This window comes from Carassius gibelio, chromosome A22 (assembly GCF_023724105.1).
Source record: "Carassius gibelio isolate Cgi1373 ecotype wild population from Czech Republic chromosome A22, carGib1.2-hapl.c, whole genome shotgun sequence".
Lineage (NCBI taxonomy): Eukaryota > Metazoa > Chordata > Actinopteri > Cypriniformes > Cyprinidae > Carassius > Carassius gibelio.
This window is the reverse complement of record NC_068392.1, coordinates 11,662,058-11,687,276: the sequence shown is the minus strand read 5'-3', so window position 1 is coordinate 11,687,276 and position 25,219 is coordinate 11,662,058. Positions and strand designations below refer to the sequence as shown.

General features: G+C 35.9%; 2 protein-coding genes and 1 long non-coding RNA gene across 5 annotated transcripts in view; 1 reads left to right on the top strand and 2 right to left on the bottom strand.

Moving 5' to 3' along the window:
- Nucleotides 1–5,682, bottom strand: part of LOC127942461 (adhesion G-protein coupled receptor D2) — a 78,276-nt gene extending 72,594 nt beyond the window's left edge. Inside the window, exons 1-12 of the mRNA XM_052538160.1 lie at nucleotides 5,673–5,682; nucleotides 5,164–5,382; nucleotides 4,453–5,091; nucleotides 3,951–4,100; nucleotides 2,928–2,998; nucleotides 2,456–2,728; nucleotides 2,229–2,340; nucleotides 1,848–1,985; nucleotides 1,652–1,754; nucleotides 1,418–1,529; nucleotides 883–932; nucleotides 661–787 (exon numbers count right to left, since the gene is read on the bottom strand). Coding sequence (XP_052394120.1) covers nucleotides 661–787; nucleotides 883–932; nucleotides 1,418–1,529; nucleotides 1,652–1,754; nucleotides 1,848–1,985; nucleotides 2,229–2,340; nucleotides 2,456–2,728; nucleotides 2,928–2,998; nucleotides 3,951–4,100; nucleotides 4,453–5,091; nucleotides 5,164–5,382; nucleotides 5,673–5,682 — 2,004 coding nt within the window. The remainder of the gene's footprint in view (nucleotides 1–660; nucleotides 788–882; nucleotides 933–1,417; nucleotides 1,530–1,651; nucleotides 1,755–1,847; nucleotides 1,986–2,228; nucleotides 2,341–2,455; nucleotides 2,729–2,927; nucleotides 2,999–3,950; nucleotides 4,101–4,452; nucleotides 5,092–5,163; nucleotides 5,383–5,672) is intronic.
- Nucleotides 5,683–7,577: 1,895 nt separating this feature from the next.
- kif14 (kinesin family member 14) lies at nucleotides 7,578–24,454 on the bottom strand. Of its 3 annotated transcripts, none has more exons than XM_052539604.1 (29): nucleotides 23,258–24,454; nucleotides 22,192–22,446; nucleotides 21,935–22,022; nucleotides 21,736–21,834; nucleotides 21,576–21,628; nucleotides 21,161–21,191; nucleotides 20,963–21,070; nucleotides 20,732–20,848; nucleotides 20,449–20,567; nucleotides 19,316–19,488; nucleotides 18,980–19,127; nucleotides 17,547–17,610; nucleotides 17,229–17,413; nucleotides 16,095–16,197; nucleotides 15,848–16,002; nucleotides 15,552–15,699; nucleotides 15,323–15,475; nucleotides 13,989–14,121; nucleotides 13,799–13,892; nucleotides 13,242–13,383; nucleotides 12,256–12,359; nucleotides 11,671–11,771; nucleotides 11,291–11,521; nucleotides 10,956–11,143; nucleotides 9,836–9,988; nucleotides 9,611–9,727; nucleotides 9,390–9,455; nucleotides 8,413–8,554; nucleotides 7,578–8,317 (listed from the first exon to the last, which is right to left on the bottom strand). In XM_052539604.1, the coding sequence occupies exons 1-29, from the start codon at nucleotides 24,055–24,057 to the stop codon at nucleotides 7,977–7,979; spliced, it is 4,611 nt and encodes a 1,536-aa protein (XP_052395564.1). In that variant the 5' UTR covers nucleotides 24,058–24,454; the 3' UTR covers nucleotides 7,578–7,976. The 3 variants fall into 3 exon arrangements, with proteins under 3 accessions (XP_052395564.1, XP_052395563.1, XP_052395562.1); XM_052539603.1 differs by having other exon boundaries at nucleotides 8,413–8,551; nucleotides 9,794–9,988; nucleotides 23,258–24,434; XM_052539602.1 differs by having other exon boundaries at nucleotides 9,794–9,988; nucleotides 23,258–24,433.
- Nucleotides 17,410–18,298, top strand: LOC127943271 (uncharacterized). Its single transcript, XR_008149614.1, has 2 exons — nucleotides 17,410–17,655; nucleotides 17,912–18,298. It is a non-coding gene; the product is annotated as an uncharacterized LOC127943271 (long non-coding RNA).
- Nucleotides 24,455–25,219: the final 765 nt, after the last annotated feature.

The window sequence follows — 25,219 nt, the reverse complement described above, 5'->3', positions numbered from 1 at the left end:
TCTAACTTATTCCAGTTCACCCATTATTCCTCTAATAAACAAAGCTTTAATACACACTTGTTATTTTCAGAACTTATAATGTGTAAATAAATAATTGCTGGATTCAAAACCAGCGCTTAATTAACAGGCGCTGTGACCGACAACGACACTGACATTTTCCCGGAGCATTCAATGATGACGCCACAGCAAGCATCGTTCACAAGTTTCTGCATGGAACTAGCTAGGGCACAGGTTCTTCAGCCCTGGGACAAAATGCGATGCTTTAATGAAAATATATAGCCTATATAAGTCATAGGCCTAAAAGGTTTTTTTTTTTTTTTTTTTTGAGGGGCTTTCTTGATTGCGTGCTGCTGCAATAGAAACATTTTGCGTTAAAGTTAACGATTAATCGATCGTTAATTTAAACGACGATCGATCATGGAAATGATAATAAAATTGACATCCCTAGTGTGGAGCACTAGTTGCTGTCAGACTCCTTGTGCAAACTAAAATCTCACTGGATTATTACAATTAATGGCAAAAATAATGTTTGGAAATGTAAACTGATATTTACTACTGACACACTACAGCAAAAGGTAGAAATAACTGACTTAAAACCAAGACCTTTGCACAGTACTGTGTGTAAACAGATTATTTTGTTAGATTTTTGTCTAAACATACCCTGTGCTCCATATAATTCATGAGGACAGCAAAATTGGTGGTGTGGTTGCAGAAGCAGGAAGTGACATCAGAAGGAGAAAGCAGCACTCTGCACCCTTTACTGGACCAAGCACTTGTATGACCCACCCTTTGGACACGAGACACTACATCAGACCCAGACAAGAGACTGTAATATGACTTGACACCTGTCAGCAGTTTTGTAACAGGATTGCGTTCACTTACATGATATTCCAAAAGACGCAGACAGGGCTGACTTGTTTGGAATATTCGGCCTAAAGAGGAAAAATAAAAAGTCTTTATTTTTATACAATATAGCCTAAAGCTATTTTAGTTGTATTTTGATGTTTTTGTTTTCAATGTAATTTTAACCCTCTGGAGTCTAAGGGTATTTTTGGGGCACAAACTTGGCTAAAATAATATGTGAGCAGCATGTATGTACATGATTGTGTTTTGGAGAAAAAAAATGTTATATGCGTGGTTAGTGAAAAACTAAAAATTAAGAAATCATTTATTAGAAATTTTGTGTTATTGGCTTTTTTTCACTTTTTAAATATTTTTTTTTTTTAGTTATTTTGTTAATTTAACTGAAAATAAGATATAAAACAAGTAAGCTTTATTTTATTACAGTTAATGTTCATTTCAGTCCCAGTAACAAAAATGTTTTTATGATTTTATTGTTAGTTAAGGATAATAACCCTGTATCAGAGGTTAATAGAAGATAATCACTTCATAAAACATTTTAAAAGAGTGTTTATACCGTTATCCCAGAAGATAGGGTGTACTGGACAGAGACCGGAACATTTTCTGCCCTGGAAACATCCCGCACTGTTGCTGAGATTACTGCTGTGGCCAGCTGACCAATGTGATGCCTGCAAATAAATGAACAAAACAGCATTACAATAGTGCATTATGACAGCAGTCAATTAAAAATCCAGAGAAAAGGATTTAAACGTTAATATTGGGGTAGAAAATTCAGCAGGCTCATGCTAACCTCGTGTCTGCCTGTGGGTCAGCAAGGGTTTTCATCTCCAGTCTAGACAACATCTCTAACAGGTTACTGTAGTAGGTATGAATAAGCATCACTTCCTTGTGGCCTGTCAAATAATATCAGCAAACAGTTGCTTCTTATTAAGATCTCAAATCATGACATTTGTCTAAAGAAATAAGCAAAGGACCCAATGTCTCACCCAGAGAAAAGACCCTCTGAATTTCTGACTCTGGTATGAGGATCTCATCATGGCTGCTGAACTGACTGGCGTGAACCGAGGGCTTGAACACACAACCGCAGCTCATCTGCGCCAGCCTCCGCGGCTCCAGATGAATATCTAAGGAAGCATTTGAACTTGTGACTCTCAATATAACAAACACTCATCACAGTTTCTATGGTTGTACAACCAAAATTGCCATGGCTAAATGTTAATAAATGTTTGAATACAATGAGAGACCAGAGAGATACAGTATATCTTTATTACCCTTCCTCTCAAGAAAACAAATATTGATTTCTATTTTTCAGAGGTCAGAGATGATGCCACCTAGTCATGCTAACTGAGGCAAAAAAACCACTGTACCCATGTTCTTTGTTGACATTGTGAAGCTTTTGTGCTCGATCCAGAGAGCATCTGCCAGTCTCCACAACAGCTTGTCGATGTTCTCCAGCATTGTCAACGGTCCTAGGTAATTCTAAGAAAAAACAGGAAACGTACACATCAACCTGACAGAAGAGTCACCGCTCACTTTTTACAGGATTCGGTTCCAGAAGAGCAAGGTAGGGCCAATTTCAAACTCAACAACATACCCCTTGTGCTATCAAATCCTCCCAATGTTCAGCCATATCAGGGTTGATGAGCCTGCTGACCATTTCCAAACAATTGCGGATCATAGATATGAAGACTTCAGTGGGAACAGCTATTTTATTGAGTTGAGTGGCCTTCTCAATGGTCTCGGTGAGGTACAAAAGATCAGAATGTGTGATGATGTCTGCTCTGCTGTCCATAACACTCAATATGGCACTCAAGAGGGAAACATGACGAGTCAGATCATCCTCAACGAATGAGGTTACATTTGCCTCCTGTGGAGAAAGAGGAAGATAGTGTAAGTTCAAGACACTGGACAAATATATTGTATGTCTATGTGTCAATACTAACTGTATTTGGATCTAAAATCATGGATGATGGGTAAAAAAAATAAGGATGAAATGGATTTACAAGACTAAGGGACCATTTCTCAGTGAATTCTGGAGGTTTATAGTGAATCTAGAAAAAAATCACCCATTTGGAATAAATCTCGTGGCTGACTTGTGAGAAGAACGAGGTTCCAGGAAAACCAAAGTCCAGCTGCTCTAAAATCAAAAAAGAAAAGCTTGGATTATGACACATGGTCAAATGCACAAGAAACTGCATTTTTAGGGCTCCAGAAAAAACTAAAATTAACATAAAAAGATAACAGAAGTTTACACAAAACAAAAGAGAGCTTCTAGCTCCTAATTTAGTGAATACGACTCTTTACCTACAAATTTTTATATAAACAAACAGTGAAGTAATAAATGAATGTAAGTCTCAAAAAGACTTCCTGGTTCCTGGTTCATTTTGAATAGGACATCACTTAAAAATGTCTCAATTATGTTCCATAAAAATAAAAATTAAATTGAAATGAGTTCAGTGAGTCATCATTGTGAACTATATTCACTAAGAGAACCTGATTCACACTGCAAATTCAAAAGGGAGTTCAGAGGTCGTTTCGCAAATCTTTTTGACAGCCTCAATAAAAAGTAAACATTTTCCATGAATCGGACATCATATTGTTGCATGCACTGTAACATAGACTTTATGACTGCTTCCGATGACGACTAGATCTTTAAATTATTTTCGCAAAATAATTTGTATTTGCAATCTACTAAATTGTGGTTTGGAACACTGTAATGTCCTTGTAAAATATTTAGAGATGAAAACCATATTTTATAATATTATATGTTATACATTTTGTAAATTCATGTTACTAATCTTATTGTGAGCAAATGATGAATAAACGTTTCCTTTCATTATGTTTCATAATATTGAAGTGAAATCAATCATTTAGCTAGTCTGCTTGAACCCTGTCCTTCTCTCACATTGAGACTTGCCTTCATCCAATCAATACCCAATGGATAGAACCAAGTCCAACCCTAATTTCTTTTTATTTCTCAAAAACCAGTTTCGCTCAGATGTACATAGCAATATAGAATATATTGTCATTACTTGTGTTACATTGGGTCTTTAGTAGAGCTTCAAAAATATCATAAAGCAGATGATCACCTTTTGGAAACAGACAAACACTTCCTCTTTGTGTTGAACATGAGTCATTGATACGTTTTCCACTTGCAGGGTCAAAGGCTACACAGGCCTGATGCAAACTTGGATACAACCCAGAGTTGACAAGCTGCTCTTGTGGTTGGATTTTGGAACCTATACGAAACAAGAACAAAACTTAGCTTAGCAGAAAATGGATCTTTCTGAACAAATTCATCGGTCTGGGGCCACCGAACAGCCAGCGACCCAAGTTTGTGTCTACTCTGCCAATTTTAAGAAGTCATCATGAATCATAGTCCTTGACTTTCCAAGTCTGCAAAGAGCATGTGTCCTCTCTTGAAGTAAAGAGTATGTTCTGAAGGGTGGGTCTCAGCATTACTGCATGGATGAAATATTTACAACCATCTCGGCCTGAGGTTACTAATCGAAACTTGGCTGTATTTGCATGGGAGAGTGGAAATTATTATGCGAAGACGGGAGAGTCTAAAACCACCTCCAACGACTCTACCTTCACACGGCGATCTCCCTCTACGAGTCTGCAGGGACGTCTCTATTTCCAGTGCGGCCTCATTCCACTTGAAGAACAAACCAGAAGGGACAGCTGAGCAAAGTTTTCCCATGCTTTGAACCTCAGCGTCGACTAACAAACGATCCCACATGTACAGCTGCGTAACGTTCCCACAAAGCGCCTTGTCGCCGTTGTAGCCTCCGTAGGTCTCCTGGTCTTGTCCGATCATGAAAAGGCCGTCGCCTTCGATGTGATTGGTTGAGTTGAGGGAATTCCCAGAACCCACAACCGTTCCATTCACCCAGATGACCCACTTCCCACTATTCCCAACCCAACTCGTGCAAACAAAGTGCCAGGAGGCATCACTGGGAAAGCCAGTTATGTAGGCGGTGGTTGAACCATGCACCAGCAATGCAAGGTGGACCAGGTCGTTCCCAGTGATTCGTGCTTGGAGTTGGAATTCTTTAATGAACGAGCTAATGGCGTACGAGAAGACTGTGGACAGTCCGTGGCAAGTGGGATCAAGCTGGAGGTGAGCACAAACCGTAAGCGCTTTCATGTTAAGGAACTTGTGGCGGAGGCGAGCCGATTTCCGGTGTGGACGCACTGGAAATTCCAGTATGTATATGTCTGGAGGACCTGGAAAACAACACGTAATGTTTACTGGAAAACAATATTGCCAATGTAGGATATGTGGGATACGGTGCTCACCATTTTTTTGGAACATGCCTGCACTTTCTATCCATACAGGTTGGGTGATATTCAGGGACCGTAGAAAACGGTTTAACTTTTGAATCTCTTCAGTACTGGACACCATCACCAAGGACCCTGAACGCTGGAGGCAGAGTCTGCGGGCAACATGCCATGGCTGTGGATCTGGCACATACTCGGGGTAATAAGCATCATGTGTAAGCAGGGTTTTGCTCTCTCCTGTAAATACAGGGACATTTTTGTTGACAAACATAAATAGCCTCACATCTTAGTGACCACTTTTGGTGTAAACAAACCGTAAATCTGTCCATGAAATCATTCTAATATGCTGTAAATCTGTCCATGTGATTTCAAACTCTCCTTTGGATTGTCTTAGTTAGTATCTTTCATATTAACATTTGTTTTTTAAAATAGTAAGGGGGGATTTAACATAAATCAGTCCTGAATGATTATATTTTAATTTTAAGTATGTTTTATATTAACAATTACACTTTGAATGCTTTGATTACCTTTTCCCATGCAGTAAGGAATGAGGACCTTGGGGAAAAAAAATAATAACATTAATTCAATTTAAATAGGTATTCATTACATCTATATTAATGATATAGTCGAGTATTTATATCAGGAAGTAGTATAATTTTTTACCACATAATATTTAAACGTAAACTATTTAGTATTATGGATTACTTACAATAACGGTGTAGCAGATCATTTTCAACAAATTCATCCTGGGAACAAAACACATTGATTAACAGTGACGCAAATGTAACTTAAAAAAAAAAAAAAAAAAAAAAAAAAAAAAAAAAAGTTTACAGAACATTAACTTACTTCAGTTCATCTCGAGCAGAAACGTTAAATATTCATGTATAAGTTTATAAAACCTGAATAAAACGTCAATTACCTGATATGACGTAAAGTTAAAGTCATAAATGTAATATTTTATCTCGAAGAGTGAAGTTTAGCAGCGGTTCAGGCGGTGGCTCTCGGATGTGCTGTGAGGAGCTCCTGGGTGAGATCATGAGAAAGCACAGCGCCTCGCGCTCTAGAACACAGAGGCAGAGCAGTTCCCGCCACTCCCCTCACACGAGTGTTTGAGCCTGTTTTTAAACAGTCTATGGTTTGAGCGCCAAAAACAAAACAAAAACAAACAACCAAAAAAGAAGTTTGAGTGGCCAGTTCTAAATAAATCTTTGAATTTGAATTTATGTAAACGGTTATGTCCGGTGTAAAGAAATCGATTTTTGGCCCCCGTTTGTCCAAATAGCGGGAGATAAACTGAAATGTGTGTGCGTTTGGGTGTGTACACACACACTGTCTACCGTTTAAAAGTTTGGAATCAGAACGTTTTTTTGTAGGTTTTTTTTCTGCTCATCAAAGCTGCATATATTTGATTAAAAATACAGGGGGGGAAATAATATTGCGAAATATTATGACGTAAAATAACGTTTTTGCTGATTTATTTTCAGTGCCAGGAACTGGAACCTGTTATAACAAATATTGCTACAAGTGTGATTGCAACATATAATAATTGCTGTTAATAATGTTCTGGCTGACTATATCTTGTATAAATTTTTCTGAAAAATCCGCTTATAAGCTACTACTAAATATTGTAGAAACTTAATTTTCTGTAAAGTTGTTTTGTAATGATTTGTTTCGTAAAAAGCGCTATACAAATAAATTTGAATAGAATACTTTTTTTCATGATTTTTTTTATATATGAATGAAAACTTCAAAAGTTTGTGGTCAGTAATTTTTTCTTTTCTTTTTTTTATATAAGAAATTAAAACTTTTATTCATTAAGGATGTGTTAAATTGATAAGATGATAGTACAGATATTTACATATATCTATATATATATATATATTTGGCAGCACAACTGTTGCCAACATTGATAATTCTGATAATAAATCAACATATTAGAATGACTTCTGAAGGATAATGTGACACTTAATATTGGAGGAATGACTGATGGAAATTCAGCTTTGCATCTCAGAAATAACATTTTAAAGTAAATTAGAATATAAACCATTATCTTATATTGTAAAAACATATTGTAAATTCAGCCTTAATGAGCATAACCGACTTAGTATTACTGATGTCTTACTGACATTATTACAATTATTTTAGTGCCCCCAGCCACTTTTATAATAATAATAAGTTACATTTATATAGCGCTTTACAGTATGTGTGTGGTGGTGGTGGTGGGGGGGGGGGTGTCACACCTGTACTCTTTTCGCAAGACATTGTGGGATTTTTTAGGTCCATAGAGACAGGACCTCTCATCCCATCAGAAGCACGGTGATTGTTGACAGTACGTCCCCGAAGACATACAAAAAACAGAAATACAAAAAAAGAAATACAAAAAAAGGCAGGCAATGTGCAGTATGTTTAAAAAGAACACCAGACTTCTTGTCCCAGTGAGTGTTTATTACTGAAAGTATAAATTAGTGTGGAACAATTACATGATCCAGAGTAAACGGTACGGCAAATGATAAAAATCAAGTCTCCATACCAGTGCGCCCAAGCCTGTGCAAAGGTTTCAAGTGCAAATATATATCCAGAAGTACTTTTCCGCATGAGTTAGAAAAGACCTAGGTGCTTGCAAAATACACAGAAACCCATCTTCGGAAGTTATACAATTAAGTTCTTCTTTAAAATCATACAGTTAAATTAGCAAACAAACTATTGTAGGCCTGAATGAGTGCATACTGTATATACATCAAAATGAAAAGTGAGCCAACCTTAGCATTAACCATTATACCCAATATAGTAGACTAGTACTAGTACATGACTTCAATCTGTGGCTATCCCAATCACACCCAGCGGACATCTCTGGAACTCTCGCTAATGCCGGAGGAAAGAGAATACACAACTTTAGGAACGGTTCGATTTCTGCTGCCATAACCCGACTGAATGAACTGTCTGTCTGTGTCCAGCGTCTCTATTCCGTCTGTGCTTTTATTGAACGCTGCTGTCAAAGCCTTCAGCGCCGAGTGCACTTGATCACGGGAGGCCATGATGTTCTTCTCACATGGAAGCTTGAGACTGTCGGAACGTCTCCCAGCTGTTTCGTATGAAAGGCCGTTGATGAGGTCATCAATTGTCCTGGATACAGACTGTATCGTCTGACTAAGGCCAACGTCGCTGCCCCTCCCTGTGTTACATTAAAAAAAATGAAGTCATGTCACATATTTGTCATAGTTGAGAAGTGTGTTTTATATGAATGCTATTGTGGAAAGAATGCTGTACCCTTCAGAGAATGCAATAAAGATGAGTGGAGATCTTTGATCGCTTGGTTCAGCTTGAGGAGTTTAGCGGTGGTGTTCTTAATGGCACACAAGTCTGAGCCTTCATCATCCTCCGAACGATCCTCAAACGTTTCTGACCTTTGCTGTGAAAAAGCAGATGTACAAACATCTCTTGAAGGGAAAGTTTACCAATAAAATAAATAAAAACTAAATAAAGCCCAAAGAAAAACCAAACAAATCCACAAAACAAAACTCAAAAATGAAATAAAACAAAAACAAACCATAAAAGCTAAATAGAAAATAAATAAAACAACCAAACCAGACCAAAGCCACATCAAACGAAACCAAACAAACCCCCCAAAAAATATAAAATAAATAAAAATGAAACGAAACCAAAACCACACCAATTCCTGCCCCTACAAAAATAATACTAACAAAACAAAAATTAAACAAACAAAGCAAACCAAAGCCAGACCAAACAAAACAAAGTCAAACAACCACCCACAAAAAAACAACAAAAAGAAAATGGAAATAAAAACCAAACAAAAACAACAAATTAAATAAATACTAAATTTAATATAAATAAAAAATGTTTAAATAAAATATGCACACATTTATTGTATCTATCTCGTTTGTTTAAGACCACGGGGTTCAGGTACGGTGGGTGGGATTGAGGAACGGGTGAGCAGGTGGGATGCATCCATTTTTCCTTATCCCAGCATCCCATTCTCTTGCTGAACAATAACAACGAGCCTGTAGTTTGTGTATTGCAGATAACAGTCACAGCCACATTAAGGTGACAGATGACACTCCACTCAAACCATTTATTTTGTAAACAGCAAAACGACCCAAGACGTGCGATAAGAGCGCTCAGGTTCAGCGTTTTACAAGCGCTGTCCCCCTCAATCATTGTTGGGCTGGTCATAAATCCAAAACATTTTAACTCAATGACAAATAACAGCCGTTTGTAAGGCGTACCGACAAACAGCAGCGGAAGTAGCTCTGCAGACTGCTGGCGACATCCATTGCATTGGATTTCTGACTCTGTGAAATATATTAGAATTTATATTATGAAATGAAGTATACATTTTTATCAGTTAATATGAAATGCATTTACAACATTCACTGGATAAATAAAGATTCAATTTTAAGGTAATTTTTTGTGATAATATTCCATGATACTTATTAGGAGAACCTACCGGTATATGAGCAGATGAAAGATCTCTCTGCATCTCAGTAGCGATCCTCTGACCTATGAGGAGAAGATCAGTCACACTCTGACGCATCCCATCCCGCAAAGAATCCACAACTGACCTCTAAAGAGAAAGAGAACGGTGGTGCATTTTACATTCTGATGTTTATCTTTTTAATGTCAAACCTACTATAGGGCTGTAAACGTCAGCTTGCAAAAGAAATATGCCCACGTTGTCTATGATTTCTGAACCCTGTTCAATCAAACGAAGATCCATCCCATTCACTGCCGCCAGCAAACCGATGGTTTTGAGAGCCACTTTCATACACTTGGCAACCTTCCTCTGGGCCTCTGTTACCATGGAGGAGATCTCAGAGTCACAGCCCTGAAAGAGCAACACACAGAAAGAATGACACTCTTAGAAAGATTTTACTGAACATTCCAATGTTGGTACTTAGCACAAATGTATTACATAATCTTACTACGAGATACTTGTGTTGGGGCAATTTAAACCAATATATAATCAGGTGAGAAATCAAATAAAGTGATTATTAAAATACTTAAATGTGCATAACAACAAGAATAATGCCAATGTCTCTAAATAAATTAGACTAAATTAAATAAATATTAAGATATACAGCGGATTTAATAAATTTTACTGCTAGATATACACACAATAATCAGTTTAAAGGTAAGCCAGTTAAACAAATAAAACATCTTTGTAAATACAACCAATAATAAGAATAATAATTATACAATTCTAGAATTTATTATTATTGTCAGATTATTTATGATTTATATTTAAACAATGTATTGTTGTTATTAATAATAATTATTATTGTTGAGTGTATTTATCAACATTTTGACATTTCATTATATTTTTTTTTATTTGATTGGAACTGATTAAGTGGTTTAAATTTGACTTGTATATCATAATATTTTGTTTCATTTAGAGAAATATTAAGGTATACAGGCAAATTTAAAACACTTAATCAGTTAAATAATAATAATAATAATAATAATTCAAAGTCAAAATGTTGGTAAATGCACTCAATATTAATAATAATAATAATAATACATTTAATATTTAATTAATCTAAATTAACATTTATTAAAAGTCTAAACAGACAAATATATATTATTACTATTGTATTAGTAATATTTTTATATTTTTGTGCAAATCTAATAAAGGGACAAAACACTGATGCATTATTTTAAGACATTATATACATTTAAGACATTATTTTTGATGAGATTGTTGCATTTGAATTTTTTTCTATGGTCCCCCTATAGAGCTAAAAGCATCACATAAATGCACCTGCCATTAACTGACTATGAACTGTAATGAGCACCTGAATGAGTAACTGAAGGTAGCCTCCAATTTTCTTGACCTCAGTCTTGAGCTCCTCAGCTCTCGGAGACACTGAATCAGAGCTGGGCTTAATGCTGGAGACCCAATGCATGGTTATGAACACAGCCCTTTCAACAGCAGACGTGGCCTTCACTAGATGAGTCTGGGCTTCAGTACTGCAGGCAAACACTGTTCACAAACACACAAACAGAACGAAATGAGGCTCTTTGTGAGGGCTGTGATGACATCGGTCTTGTGCATTCATATCGAGCTGAATATTGACACTGATGAATGGCTCTGTTGATTTAGGTTTGTTAAAGACGCTCTGATGCTTACAGTTCTCCTGACTGTCGTCGTCAAGGTGCTCGTAGAGGTCTGCGATGGACCTCACGGCACGGTGAACCGCCAGCAGATCCAGGGTCAGTTTGTCGGCCAAGCTTTCGCTTTCCTCAGCTGACTGGCAGGAGCGCAGACGAGCAACGGCCGAGCCAATCAGATCTTTGCAGATGGCTGGGAGGGCGGAGTCAGAAGTGCTGGGGTGCAGAGAGGGGGGCTTGTTCATCAGCCCTAAAAAGACACAGAATATTATTTAATTAAAAGTTATTTAAAAAAAAAAACTAACTTTTGAGTGAATAATCTCTTCAAAAGTACTAATCTGAAAGATGCTAAACTCATTCAAAGAGCCGAAGAGCCAGATACAATATTAAGTACTTTACCAGTGGACCGTGAGGGAGCACAATGTAGGCTTTGAATAGGGTGCACTCGGATCTCATAGAGACGGCCAGAAATCCTCCTGCTCTTTAGCAAACTTCTACTCCTGAGCCACAAGAAACAGAAAAAAAGAAATCTAGATACATTTGAACTTACAGCTTGACGTGAACCATCATTATCATTCAGATGCTTCTTTAAGAGCCGGTTACATCATGGTGTACAATTTGAGTTGAATATTATTTACTGTTCATTCCGAGGACTGAAAGACATGAGGGGAAATCAAGACGTGAAAAGCAAAGCAATATCTATGAGCTGACTTAAGACTTGTAGAAGGGGTTTTGATTTACCAATCCTGAATTAGGCCGTAGTCACATGGTCAAGTAGCCAATGGAAATGAGTTAAAAAATGCTGCAGGAATGTGCGTTTCCATAAGGCTTGGTTTATAAGGGGAAAAATATCATCATGGTGTAAAACAAGAACCAGTGTTAGGCACAAAGTATGCTTCTGTTCTTTCGTTCCTCAACACAGAAGTACAGAGAGCCGAAGAACAGCATCATGGACTCAACGAGAAGACTAATAAACCCAAATACCTTCTGCGAGAGAAAGATGAGGTTGAGGAAGAGGCAGATAGGTCTGGTTCCCACTCATCATTAGGGTTGTAAAACACGTCTTCATCTTTAGAGGCGCTCTCCCCCTACAGCCAATAAACATCAGACTTGATTTAGCCACCGGTTCTTGTTGATAATAATAATAAGAGCAAGTGCCCATACTGGACGCTTCCTGCTTTTACTGGGTAATTACAAGGAAATAAATGACTTCAAATTGCCTCATATAATAGTGTGTTCGAACATCTAAGCGCTGCGATAAATACTCAGCACTTTGTTCAAAACAAGTGTGGCGCAAATTTTCAATTTCAAGTAAAAGCTAAACGCTACATAACATGAAATAAAAACAACCAAAACTTTCCAATGTCAATTGATTTGCTACACAAAACAAAAACACTAAACATCACAGACGCACACACATACGCACATTTAAAACTAAATAAAATGAAAAACAAAATAAAACAATGTCAAGTGACATGCTGCACAAATAAAAATATTAAAATAAATAAAATGGCTAAGCATTGAACAAAACCAAGATCAAAACTTTCCAATGTCAAAGAAAAAAAAAAACACTAAACAATAAAAAAAAACTAAATGAATCAAAACTAAACACTAAATGAAATTTAACAAAACGATAAAAGAGATCCTACAACACAAAATAAAACCCCACCAAAAACAAACAAAAAAAACAACCCAAAACAAAAAATAGATAAAAAACTCAATAAATAAAACAACAACCAACAAAAAACTTTAAAAGCTACAAAAACAGAAACCAAATCAGCAAATGGTTGCATGAAGTTAGAGACAAAACCTGGATTAACACCGAAGAGGATATCATTTATCACTAATATATGATTTCAAAATATTAGGACACAGTGTAATGGTGTGTACTTTGCTACAAAACGCCACTATGCAGTTTAAGCAGCAGGTTTACAGCTATTCATTAGGTGAATATCTTTTATTTAAGCCACCTGCTCAAGCTCTCTCATGGCAGCCAAGTTGCTCTGGAACTTCTCCAGACTCCAGAAGGTGGAAATTCCCAGTTTGGTGTTCTGAACTTGGACCTGCAGTTGGGCGTCTCCACCCTCGCCCACTTTATCGGTCGCCTCATGTCTGTTATGAAAACATAATTCCACATCTGATTCCCTCCAGAAACTTTCACGTTTAGTAAAGGAGGAATTTACAAACTACTCGCACAAATTGACTAACCACACTTTTCCAGTCATTAGTGATTGATGGACAGGGATTTCAAATTTATTTATAAATGCTGTATTCAGAAAGAGCAATTTGTAGCCAACTGGAATTTCTTTTCCATAATAATGGAGGAATTTAATTCGCTATAGAAATGTATATTACTTTATTGTTAATTAATTTAATAATTTATTTAAATTAAATGTACTTAATATTAAATTTGAATTAAATTTTCTAAACTTGTTTCTAAATTTGCATGAATTCCGATTGGTTAATGCTTTAACAAAGACATAGATCCAGGAACATTAAATGAGTTACACCTCCTAAATAACTGTACCTGCTGAAGACTGTGTGTTTCCTGAGATTGGCACTGATTTTGTTAGCTTCTTCAATCATCAAAGACAGCTTCAAGGAATCCCACTGTGGGTGGGCTGCAAACATTGGACAAAGATATGATGAATAACACACCGTTGAGAACATTACTGAAGGAAAACCCCATGTCTTTTATATTTAAAGTCTGCATGTACCTGTTTTAGTGGCGTGGAGCATTTTATGAGCACGCTTTCTCTCAATCTGAGCAAGATCTTCTGCAATCTTCCTCTTCTCTGCTTCAAGCGCCTCTACAATTTTAGCATGCCGGATATCATGATCGGCCATCGCCTATGGAAGAAAATGAAAAGATTTTGTATAAATGTTGCTAAATAATACAAGTAAAACTAACTAAATAATATATTATTTATGTACTTTAGTAATAGTTATAACTAAACTTTAAAAAAAAAAAAAAAAAAATTAAAATACCTAACTGAATAATTAAAATAAATATAAAGCTTACTAAATTAACTACAAAAAATTATATAAATGGATAAAAAAATAACTGAATAAATATTATAACTAAAACTAACATATAAGTTAACTAACTAATAACTAAATTAAATATTACAAATATAACAGGCTGAATTATCTAAATATATAACTAAACAAAATGGATAACTATAATGGACTAAATAAATATTATACATAAACCTAAATAAATAACTTAAACTGAATAAATGGTATTGGTACAAATGTTTTTTAAATTAGTGACATTTTATGAAATCACCAAGGACCACAGTTTCACTGTTCTACTGGGAGTAAATTAAAGGTACAGGTTGTAGGACCTGCCATTAGAGGGGGCACTACCAAAACAATAACAATCGCGTGGTTTGATGACGCTAAGGAGGAGCGTGGAATGATGGGATTTGTTGTCTTCTACCCAACCGCTGACAGCCATCAATCAGACGGAAAGATAAATCATGGATTTAACGCGAGTTCAACGATTTGCGCGAGTAGATTACATACAAATTCAATGCAAAGACAGGATCAGACTATGGATCAGATGCGTCCTCGCGTTTGCCGTGTATGCCCTATAATACTAATCTTGTTGATCGTTATAATAGCATACGTTTTCTGTCAAGAACTCAGGTGTCGAGAAAAACACAAGCAAGATCGGCATCTCTTTCTAGTTGAAGTTTGACGTGAAGCTACTTCCGCATTTGTCCACGACATTGTTGTCATGTGGTTTCTACGTCTGTAAAGGCGGTAACAAAGGGTAACTAACGTCATTGACAGGCGACTGCACTGCCCCGTGTCACTGTTTAGAATGGGGAATTTTCTCATGATTTACAAGTAGTTGAAAACATATTGTTAGTGATCAGCTGGACAAAATATATAACACTAGCCTATTGGTTTTTGGATATTTTACTGCAAATATCTTACAAATTGTACCTTTAACAGCAAATTTTCATTTGCGGGTGAACTATGCCTGTGAAAGAAACTATGAAAGAAAGAGCATCAGTTTTGACTTGAGCTGGTCTTTTGGTACCTGTCTTGTAGCTTGGGCCTCCATCTGCAGACGTCTATTATGGGAGTGGACTTCCTGCTCCAGCAGAGACTTTGCTGTCTGCAGTTGCTCTATCTGACAGACCACCCTCTTTTTATCCAGCTCCTGAACTCTCTTCCGTTCACTCTCCTCCTCCTGACAAAGCGTTTGGTTAGCTGGAGTACATACGAGTCACACATGCTACACACCGACACGTATGTGAACTTCTTACCAGCTCTCGCTCCAGACCTTTGATCCTCTTCTCGTACTGACTCTTCAGCTCGCTCAGCTCTTTCTGTGCCATCTCTTTTGCCACCTGAATGCCCTGCATCATCTCCTCTTTGGCCTTCAACCGAGCTGCCTCAATCTCTGCTTCAAGTCTATAGAGAATAATGCAAATCAAAATCAATCTCCTCGTATGTTTTGGCCTTCTTTATTAGAGTTTACAATTATCCAGCATTTTTTCCCATTAAACCAAGTCAAATGAGTTCCTGTAAATAAACTAGTGAATATTGGGCTTGAACTCACTGAGCTCTCTGGGCCAACAGCAGCTCGTTTTTGGCAAACTCGAAGTCCTTTTGACCATCTCCACTGTTCCAACAGGACGCGCGCTTCCCGCTCTGAACCTCAGCGGGGTGGTTGAACCGAAAATAGTGATCTCCTCCAAGAATCACACGGTCTCCCTGAAACCAAGATGTGGAAATTGAATAAAAAAATAAACAATTTGAGGATTTATGTGGCGGTTCTCAGGACAGAGGGCACTTCAGGAACTCACGTGGTGGAGGACGGTGCACTCAGACACAAGATGTCCATTCACGAAGGTCTTGGCATTTGCCATCGGTTTAATACTGACGGTACCTTTCACACTAGAGATGACACTGAAAAGGCAAGGAAAAACAATATGACATATTGGAAATACATTTTACATGTTTAACTGTTTGTGCACATCTACTAAATAACATTTAGATTACTTTCGTCATCATCTAACTCTTGAGTTAATATTTTAAGCACTAACAATTTACTGTAAAAATGTAATCATGATCAGAAATCTCAAAATGAACATCTGTTTTTCATACTGTACATTCTGTTGTTGTGATGCCCAAATCAACTAGCATTTAAAACATTTTAGTTTAAGTGTTTTATTCTTAATTTACTTGCACAAAATACTTTTGTTTAGTTTTTTTTTTTTTTTTTTTTTTTTAATCGGATTATCGGTTATCGGTTATAACATAAAAACACATACATGATGCATGTTGGCAAATATATAAGCATTTTTAGGGTGATTTTACATAATTTTTTAAGCTTAAAAGACTCGTTTATCATTAATTATAACAGTTTGGAAAAGAGCAACCAGCACATTATTCAAAATATCTTCTTTTGTCTTCCTCTGAACAGCATTATCTATATACTATTATATTTTGAATTAGGTTTATATTAACTCGTTTTATATTTAACGTTTTTTTTATGTTAGTTTAAGTAATATATATATGTGTGTGTGTGTATGTTTATATATATATATATATATATAGCTTTATTTCAATTACTGTAAATGATTTTAATAGATTTAGTTGAAGTATGAACTTCTTTGTACTACTGAACATATTTTGTTGATAACCAAACAGGTGACGGCAGCCATAGACTTCCATCGTATGAAAAAAAAAAAAAGAAAACACTACAGAAGTTGATGACCACCGTCAACCGTTTGGTTACAAACATTCTTCAAAATATCTTCTTCTGTGTTCAGTAGTACAACGAAATTCATACAGGTTTGGAAAAATATGAAAGTGAGTAAATAATGACAGGTGAACTGTTCCTTTAAATGTACAAGTCCAATCGTTTTGAAGATGAAATGCTTCCTTTAAATCAAATCAAAAATGAAGTGAAATCCTGTGGATGTGAGCCGTCTCACCAGTGCTCATCGGCGATGAGAGCTCCAGACAGCTGGATGTCGTGGGCCGACTCAGACTTGAGCTTGCCGACCTTGGTCTCGCCCTCTTTAATCATGTACAGCAGCATCTCTGACAGCTGCGGATCCTCATTCAGGTTCACAAGGTTAGGCAGCCGATTATCCACTTTAAAGGTGACCCCGGCGCGCTGAACGATGCACGGTGAATAAACAGACAAAGAAAGAGACAGAAAACAGCCATGAAGCACATCTGAAAAGCTCATCGATCCATCCGACACCGACATCCGACGGTTATTTGCAAGTGTGGGGGCGAATCATTACCTGCAGCTCTTTGGTTTCTTCTCGTTTCCTCCTCTCTGCCTCTTCCAGCTTTTCTTTCCAAGTTCTGCACATATCGAAAGACACATAAAATGGAAAACCTTGATATGAAGTAAGCGTACACCATTTAAAAGCATTTGTCAAAGGACTGTTCGTTTTATTATGTGTAAAACATTTGATATTGCATTTTATCTATTATATGCATTTATGTATCTTATCTTTTCATTAAATAGAATAGATTTAAATAATACATACTACATATTACAGAATGCAACAACCTTATAAAAAGAAAAAATATTCCATGTATTCATCACAGAATATATAAAAATCATCAGAATTATAATAAAATGACTTTTCCGTTTGAACAGCTTGACTTTTCCACTGATGTCAGTATGATGTCATGGGCTGGGAAAACAGCCAAACATGTTTCAACCCTTGAAGATCCCGTCTGCTGCGACCTGAGACCACAGAAAACTCCTGCGTTTTGCCTTTTTCTACTCCAAAGCCACTTTCCCTAACCTCAAACTAATCTGGCTACGTGCCGGGGATTTTTGCACTTTAAAGGAATGAGAAACATCGGAGAGGTTAGAGTTTCTCTTGAGGCATGTTATTCCTGAAAGACTATGACTTTAGTCATGATTTATGTAAATAATGGCGTTTATTACTTGTTATATGTAAAGGTAATGGATTAAAATGTATACTTTCTTATGTTGACTTAGTGAACAGCAGAAAATTAAACATGATTTATCTAAAAAGCTTGATTATTTTGATTATTTCTGAATGTTTCTGAGAAGGAGAAGTCTCTTATGCCCACAATGTCTGCATTTACTTGATCACAAATACAGTAAAAACACTAATATTGTAAAACACTATTGCTAGTATTATTTTAAGTATTTTTTTATGCAGATTAACCTCACATTCTATTATAATTATTCATAATATATTAATATATTATATAATTATATTAACTATGTATAATGTATAATAATAAGTGTACTGCTTTATTCTTTAAACAATTTATATAAATGAAATTATTATATAAACAGTTATTTTTAAATATAATTTAATTATATTTAAATTTTAATAATAATAAAAAATAGCACAATTCAGCCTTACATAATAACAAAGCAAGTACACAAAAATTGATTATATACATTATACAGTCAATAAACTGAACAATATAACTAAGTGACCATGTGTTGTCAAATCAAACCTGAACCTATTTACTCATTTAAAAACAAAACCAAATCCTGCTTTATTCTCATAACGCCCGCTTTCCACATCACTGTGAATTCCCAAAAGACATAATCAATTCTCTCCGTTCTAGATATTCCTCTCTAAATATATGGTTTGCTTCGAAGATCACAGCGCTTCATTTTATTGTCACCGTATAATGAGAGTCATAACCCTGAGTTTTGTGGTTGATATCCACACACCTGTGCGCTTCGGCCATGTCGTGCTCCTGTTGTGAGAGTTTAGTCTTAAGAGAGGCGATCTCTTGCTGAAACAGTCTCATTTTCTCCGGCTCGATGCCCTGAGAGCTCATCTGAGCCGCACGGAGCTTCTCCACCTCTGCTTTCAGCTCTGAAAATGAGAGGTGTCACACACATTCTCAATAATATACTAAAACTGTCAAATAATATATGCGAATAAAATAATAATATATATATCATTATTATTAAATACCAAAAATAACTCCACTAAATACAAGCAGACACAAAAAGACATTTTCAGAAGCCGTAGAGCCGGTGTGTCAGAATAGAGTTGCTGACCTCGGATCAGTTTGGCATTGGTGTCCTCGTTGACTTTGGCTATGTTGATGATCATACGGGCCTGCTGGGCGTAGCGTAACGTGCTCAGGCTCTCCTCCATGTTACAGGCCGCAGGACTCAGGGTGGCGATCATAGCCGTCTTGGAGTTTCCACCGAGGCTTTCCTTCAGTAACCTGAACACAAGAGGGAGCTGAAGCACTTCTGCTGCTTTCGTCAACAATAACTCTGCTATGTTATGACATATTTTACAAATAAATGCTGTTATTGCTCACAATTCATTACTGCCCATTTATTTTCACAATCTTTTATTACAATTTTTTATTCTTATATATAATTTAGCTGCACTTCTGAAATTATTTTCCATTTTAGAAGAGTTAACAAAGGCCACACTGATGTGATATCAATATTATCATGATTTAATCATGTAACTACATTAAATAATACGATTCTAATACCTTATGATTACTATTATTATTATAAAAAAATCTATATATTATATATTATATATATATTGCTTATTTTTATTCTTTTTTTGGGGGGGGGGTGTAATTTTCTGCACTTCTATAAATTTTTCCCACTTTTGCCGAGTACCCAAAGGCCACATTGGTGCAATAAGATGCATAGTAATATGTAAAATATATAAACATGACAATGTAAATTAATGACAACGATAAATAAAAACATTTTTAATTATTATATTTATGCCATTAATATGACTATAAATAATAATAATAATAATAATATAAAAAAATAAATTGTTGAAAAAAAACTGGGACAAAGGAAAAAAAAAACATTTTGTTTTCTATGACCTTTCCAGGTACATTAAATTAAATAATAAAAGTGACAATGGAAATTTTAAACATTTAATTCTTATATTTATGAAATCAATATTATAATTATTATTATAAAGGAAAAAAAAATGAAAACTGGGACAAAAACCTAACATTTCCTTTTCAATGACCTTTCTAGGTCCGCAAAATAAAAGAAAAGTCTCACAGAAGTTTCATGACATCAGGGCCATGGAAATACATTACGCTGCTGAAGCTGTGACTGCTGTTTTGTTTTGTGTAACTCAAAATAACAAACCAGCAGTGAAATATAAAAATATGAATACAAATTCAAAAGCTTCTCACCATGTGAGCACTGACTCTCTGTACGGCGTGAAGACTTTCTTTCTGGTCTGAGCCTGTTCTGACAGTGACGAGATCACCTTTCCCAGCGTGAGCAGAGACTTGTTGATACTCACTCCCTCCTTGGAAAGGTTAATTAATTCACATTTCAAATATGTCAGATTTAAGATTTCATGATGCATTACAGTATTCAGTAAAGTACTGTAATCCAATTAACCCCTGTTTAAAATGTACAAGACTGTAAGCAGCTGAATGCACTGTGGGGAGCTACTGGATGCTGGATTACCCTGAGCCGGTCTCCACTGGTCTGGGCTGAAGTGCAGCGCTCACTTCCTGCCAGATCCACCAGGTTTATCCGGCTGGTGATGCAGTGATCGTGCTCCTCTCCCTCCACAAACTCTGTCTGCTCACATAGAAACACCATCATATGACTAACACAAACACATCATTGAATCATTCATTACTTGGCTGAGGTAAAAGTAGCATTTCATTGGAAATACAAATCTGAGGGTCTTACTTTAGTTTGCATCATGACCAGAGTGAAAACAGAGTGTGATCTGGAGCTTTTATCGTTCATGCCGGTGGCGGCCGTGGCTCTCTGTTTGTTACCGAGTTCAAGCCAAGTCTGTGAAGATGGGGGAAGGAAAACTGTATAATGGTATGAACAAAAATAATATGTGATGAATGTATAAAGTGAACAGATCCTTTAAATTACCTTAATATCGGCATAAGATGTGACAACATTCCTGAAGGAGAGCATAGAGTTTAGTACAGTGGCACAAAACAAAACAAAGAACAAAATAAGATCATTAAAACGCAGGAAAAAAATGAAGAAAAAATTATATATATATATAAGATGAAAGAAAACTAACAAAACAACAAAACCAAAAATCTAAAACAAAATAAAATCACAACCAAAAAAAAAAAAAAAAAACGAAAAAATTAAAAACACAACATAACCAAATAAAAACAACATAAAACAAAACAATGAAAAACACAACTTAAATTAACAAAATAAAATAACATTAAACAAAACTACAAGACAACCAAATAAAACATAACTAAAAAACAAGACCAAAAAAGGTTATGGCCATAGTAATCCTGGTATTTTAAATGAAATGTTTGCTTACGTGGACAGGTCTGCAACATAAGGCCCAAAGACAGGATGCTCTCTGACACGCAGCTGGGAAAGACATGAAAAGGACTGAACAGCAATAACTGAACAGATCAATCAAAAAACTACAAGAAATGTGTAGCATTTCATGCGTTTTATTGAGTTATTGCACTTACAGGCATTTTCTTCTGGTTTTGCTCGTCCTTTGCCACCAGCAAATCGTGGATTTTCTCATTGTACACCTCAAAATAGCTCATCTCCAGATGGCAGGAGATCTTTAACAGAAAACAAGTTTGCATTTAGAAAGGTTACACAAGCTATATTTAGAATTAATTCGTAAATTGAAAATAAACAATCATCATATGGGACAGTAACCTCTTTGTTTTCAGTTCGAGACAATCTGGAGAAAAGTTCCTTGCAGAATCTGGGAATAACGCCAGCCTCTTCACCGAAACCCATCATACTAGAAAACATCCAAAATGACACTTTGAAAATATTGATCAGGGATGCGCTTCTCAGACACACTGTAAGTTGATCGTAGAGATCTTTGGTGGCAATACTTAGGCTTACGATGCTTTTGAGAAAAGCAGCCCTGAAATAAAATAAAGAATTAAAAGAGAATCACCACTTACGTGTAGGACTTTCCCGAACCCGTTTGGCCATATGCAAAAAGACACGTATTAAATCCTTCAAACGCTCTTTCAAGCAAGGGCCGAGCCAGTTTTTCATAAACCATCTGCTGACTGGCAAAGCTTGCATCCGATTCGTCGACGGAGCAAAAAGAGAAGTCAAAGGTAAATGTGTAGCTTTGTTTATTATCTGGATGCTGCACAACAGTTTCATGGTCCTTCATGAAGATGACTTGATGGGCTTTCTCCTTCTTCTCCCTACAAACACACACACACACACACACACACACACATGAAAGCAAAACATTTTAGTACAAGTGGCACGGTGCAAAATAATATTAAATCATAACTATACTAATTTTTTAATATATATATATATATATATATATATATATATATTATTATTATATTTTTTTATATTTAATATTACATAATATTACCATTCACCTCAAGCAGTAACTAAATACTAAAAAACTAATAAAAATACTAAAAAATAAATAAATAAACAATAAATAAATATTTTTCAATAAATAGTAAATATAATATAGAATTTATTAAATTTTATATCAGAATGGGTAACGGAGTTGATTGACTAATGCATAACTCATTAGAAGTTAAATTGGTTGTTGGTTTGTAATTAGAGATAGTTTATTCATTTCCAAATTAATATTTCCCAAAAAATGATTTTTTTTCCCCTCTTAAAATAAATTAAATAAAATCGTTCAACAATTAAGGCTAACGAATGCTGTCAAATTTACAATGTGCATTAAAAAAAATAAGAAAATTGATCAAAATTATTTCAAATGCTTGCCACAATTTTATGAACTGTCTCCCTTTTATTTAGTAATGTTTTCTAACAAAAGGGGGAATAAAATAAATATTATGTTTGCGGTAATTCAAATAAGATGAACATGTTCTATTTTTTGGAGAATTGAATTAATTTTGAATTAAGTTTTACACATGCAGACAGTCAAACACTGTATGATTGTTTTCAAAAGAACAAATCTGTATTCTCAAACTTGCCTCAAAACAGCGTGCCGCCAAAACAAAAGTTCAAAAAGTGTCTTACCTTGAACAGAAAGGTCTTACTCGGACTGCGACCGTGACCGCGCTGTTCTCCATCTTCAGCTCTTGGGGTTGTGGAGCACTAGCTCTGCTCACAGCTTCGAGAGGAGCGTGTCCTTCAGCAGGAGCGGCTCTACAAACACCTGCTCCTCCATGAGCCGAGGAGCTCATTAGGGCTGTGGGTCTCCTCACCTGTGCTGAATGTGAAGAGGGGGTCATGTGCCTTTCTGAACCACCAATCTGAACCTTCTCAGATGTTGATTTTGCAGTTTCAGTGCTCATCTGCATTGGCTTCTGTCTTCCAGCGGTTGTGTGTTTGGTGGATGTGGGTCTAGATGCATCATTACCAGCCAGCCTCTCAAAGACATCTCTCTTCACGCTTAATTTCTCAAACTGGGTTCTTCTTGTAGGTGTCGAAACGGTTTTGCCCTCATCATGGATGGATCTGATCTTCTCAGAACTAGTTTTGGAGGAGGCTTTCCCAGGTGTTTTGATGGTTTGGTGGGTCTCTCTTGCCGGATTGGGTTCGGTCAGGACTTTGGTTGTGTTTAAGGAGCCTGTCCGTGTCCTGCGCTGAAGGGTCAGGCGTTTCTCTCCTCCTGGGTTCTCCTGTGTGGGTTCTTCAGGGTGTTTTGGAGCGGTTCTGCTGCTTGGTTTTCTCTGAAGAGTGAGTCTGGTACCAGAGGATGGTGTTTTAAAAGCGTGTTCTCCACATTTTGTGAGTGCTGAGATCACATAGGTCCTGTTTATTTCTTTGGTTTTATTAAAAGATGCTGTAGTCTCTATTTCTTTTGATCCATCCATTATTGTCTCAAAAAACAAGACTTTTGACTATAGAATTGTTTTCAGATTGTCCCACGTGTACTTCAGTCCACAAATTTAATGTTAATTGTTGTGTAATAATGAGGACACCGAGGTGAATTACCTGTCAAATTAGTTAAAAAATACATGTTGACGTAAACGCATAACTAAAACTGACCTGCGAGTGTTGATATCCTGTTTTTTAAACTATTAAAAGTTATTTTGTTTATAATAAAAAAAAAAAGCTTAGTCCTTTCTTCGTCCGGTTTACTAGCATTCCGACAGAAAATTAAAAAAAAAAGTATCGGACTGGACGCGCCTCAAAGCGTCAATAAAAACAACAACTCTGTCCGCGGTCCGCCATACTGCCGCTTCAATTCAAAACCAGTAGGCGTGCTGTGATTGGTCAGTTCAGTTTGACGCACAGGCACGCAGTGACGCGCACTTACCAACAGATGGCGGTGTCTATTTACGTACATGAGGAAACTCAAGCCTGTTTATATTAACATTAATACATTTTACACTGCGATATTTCAGTCACAATCAAAAACATTTTCACACCAACATTTTCGTTTGTGAAACGTGTAATATGAAAAATTATATATTATTTATATGTATTATTTATTAAACACTGTATCATATTTTATATATACATTTTAAATAATCAAGTTATGCATATATATGTATGTGTGTGTATTTATACCTATGTGTATAAAACTTTAAAACATATATACATTGTACTAATCTTGCAGCTTTATTTTATTTTACTCGTATCATTTCATTTAAAAACCTTTTTGTACTTTATTATTATATTTTCCAGTTTGACTCAACCAGTATTGTATAAAGCACTATACAAATAAAGGTGACTTGACTTTTAAAACTGTATTGTTCATTCTTATTTAAATAATCTTTATGGTAAAAAAAAAAAAAAAATGAAACAAATAGAAAAAAGTTGATTCACAGACACGCCTTTTCTCTCCAAATGTAAATTTTATTATCTCAAATATTTTGCAATAATTTACAGTAAAAGTGCATGTATTGTCCTATAAAATAACATCAATGTATTTGGTACAGTAAGCAATTAACAGGTTTTTATCCTAGTATTTATATTTACGTTTCCATTAACATGGCTAAAACATTTCTACTATGTGAGTTGACATTATTA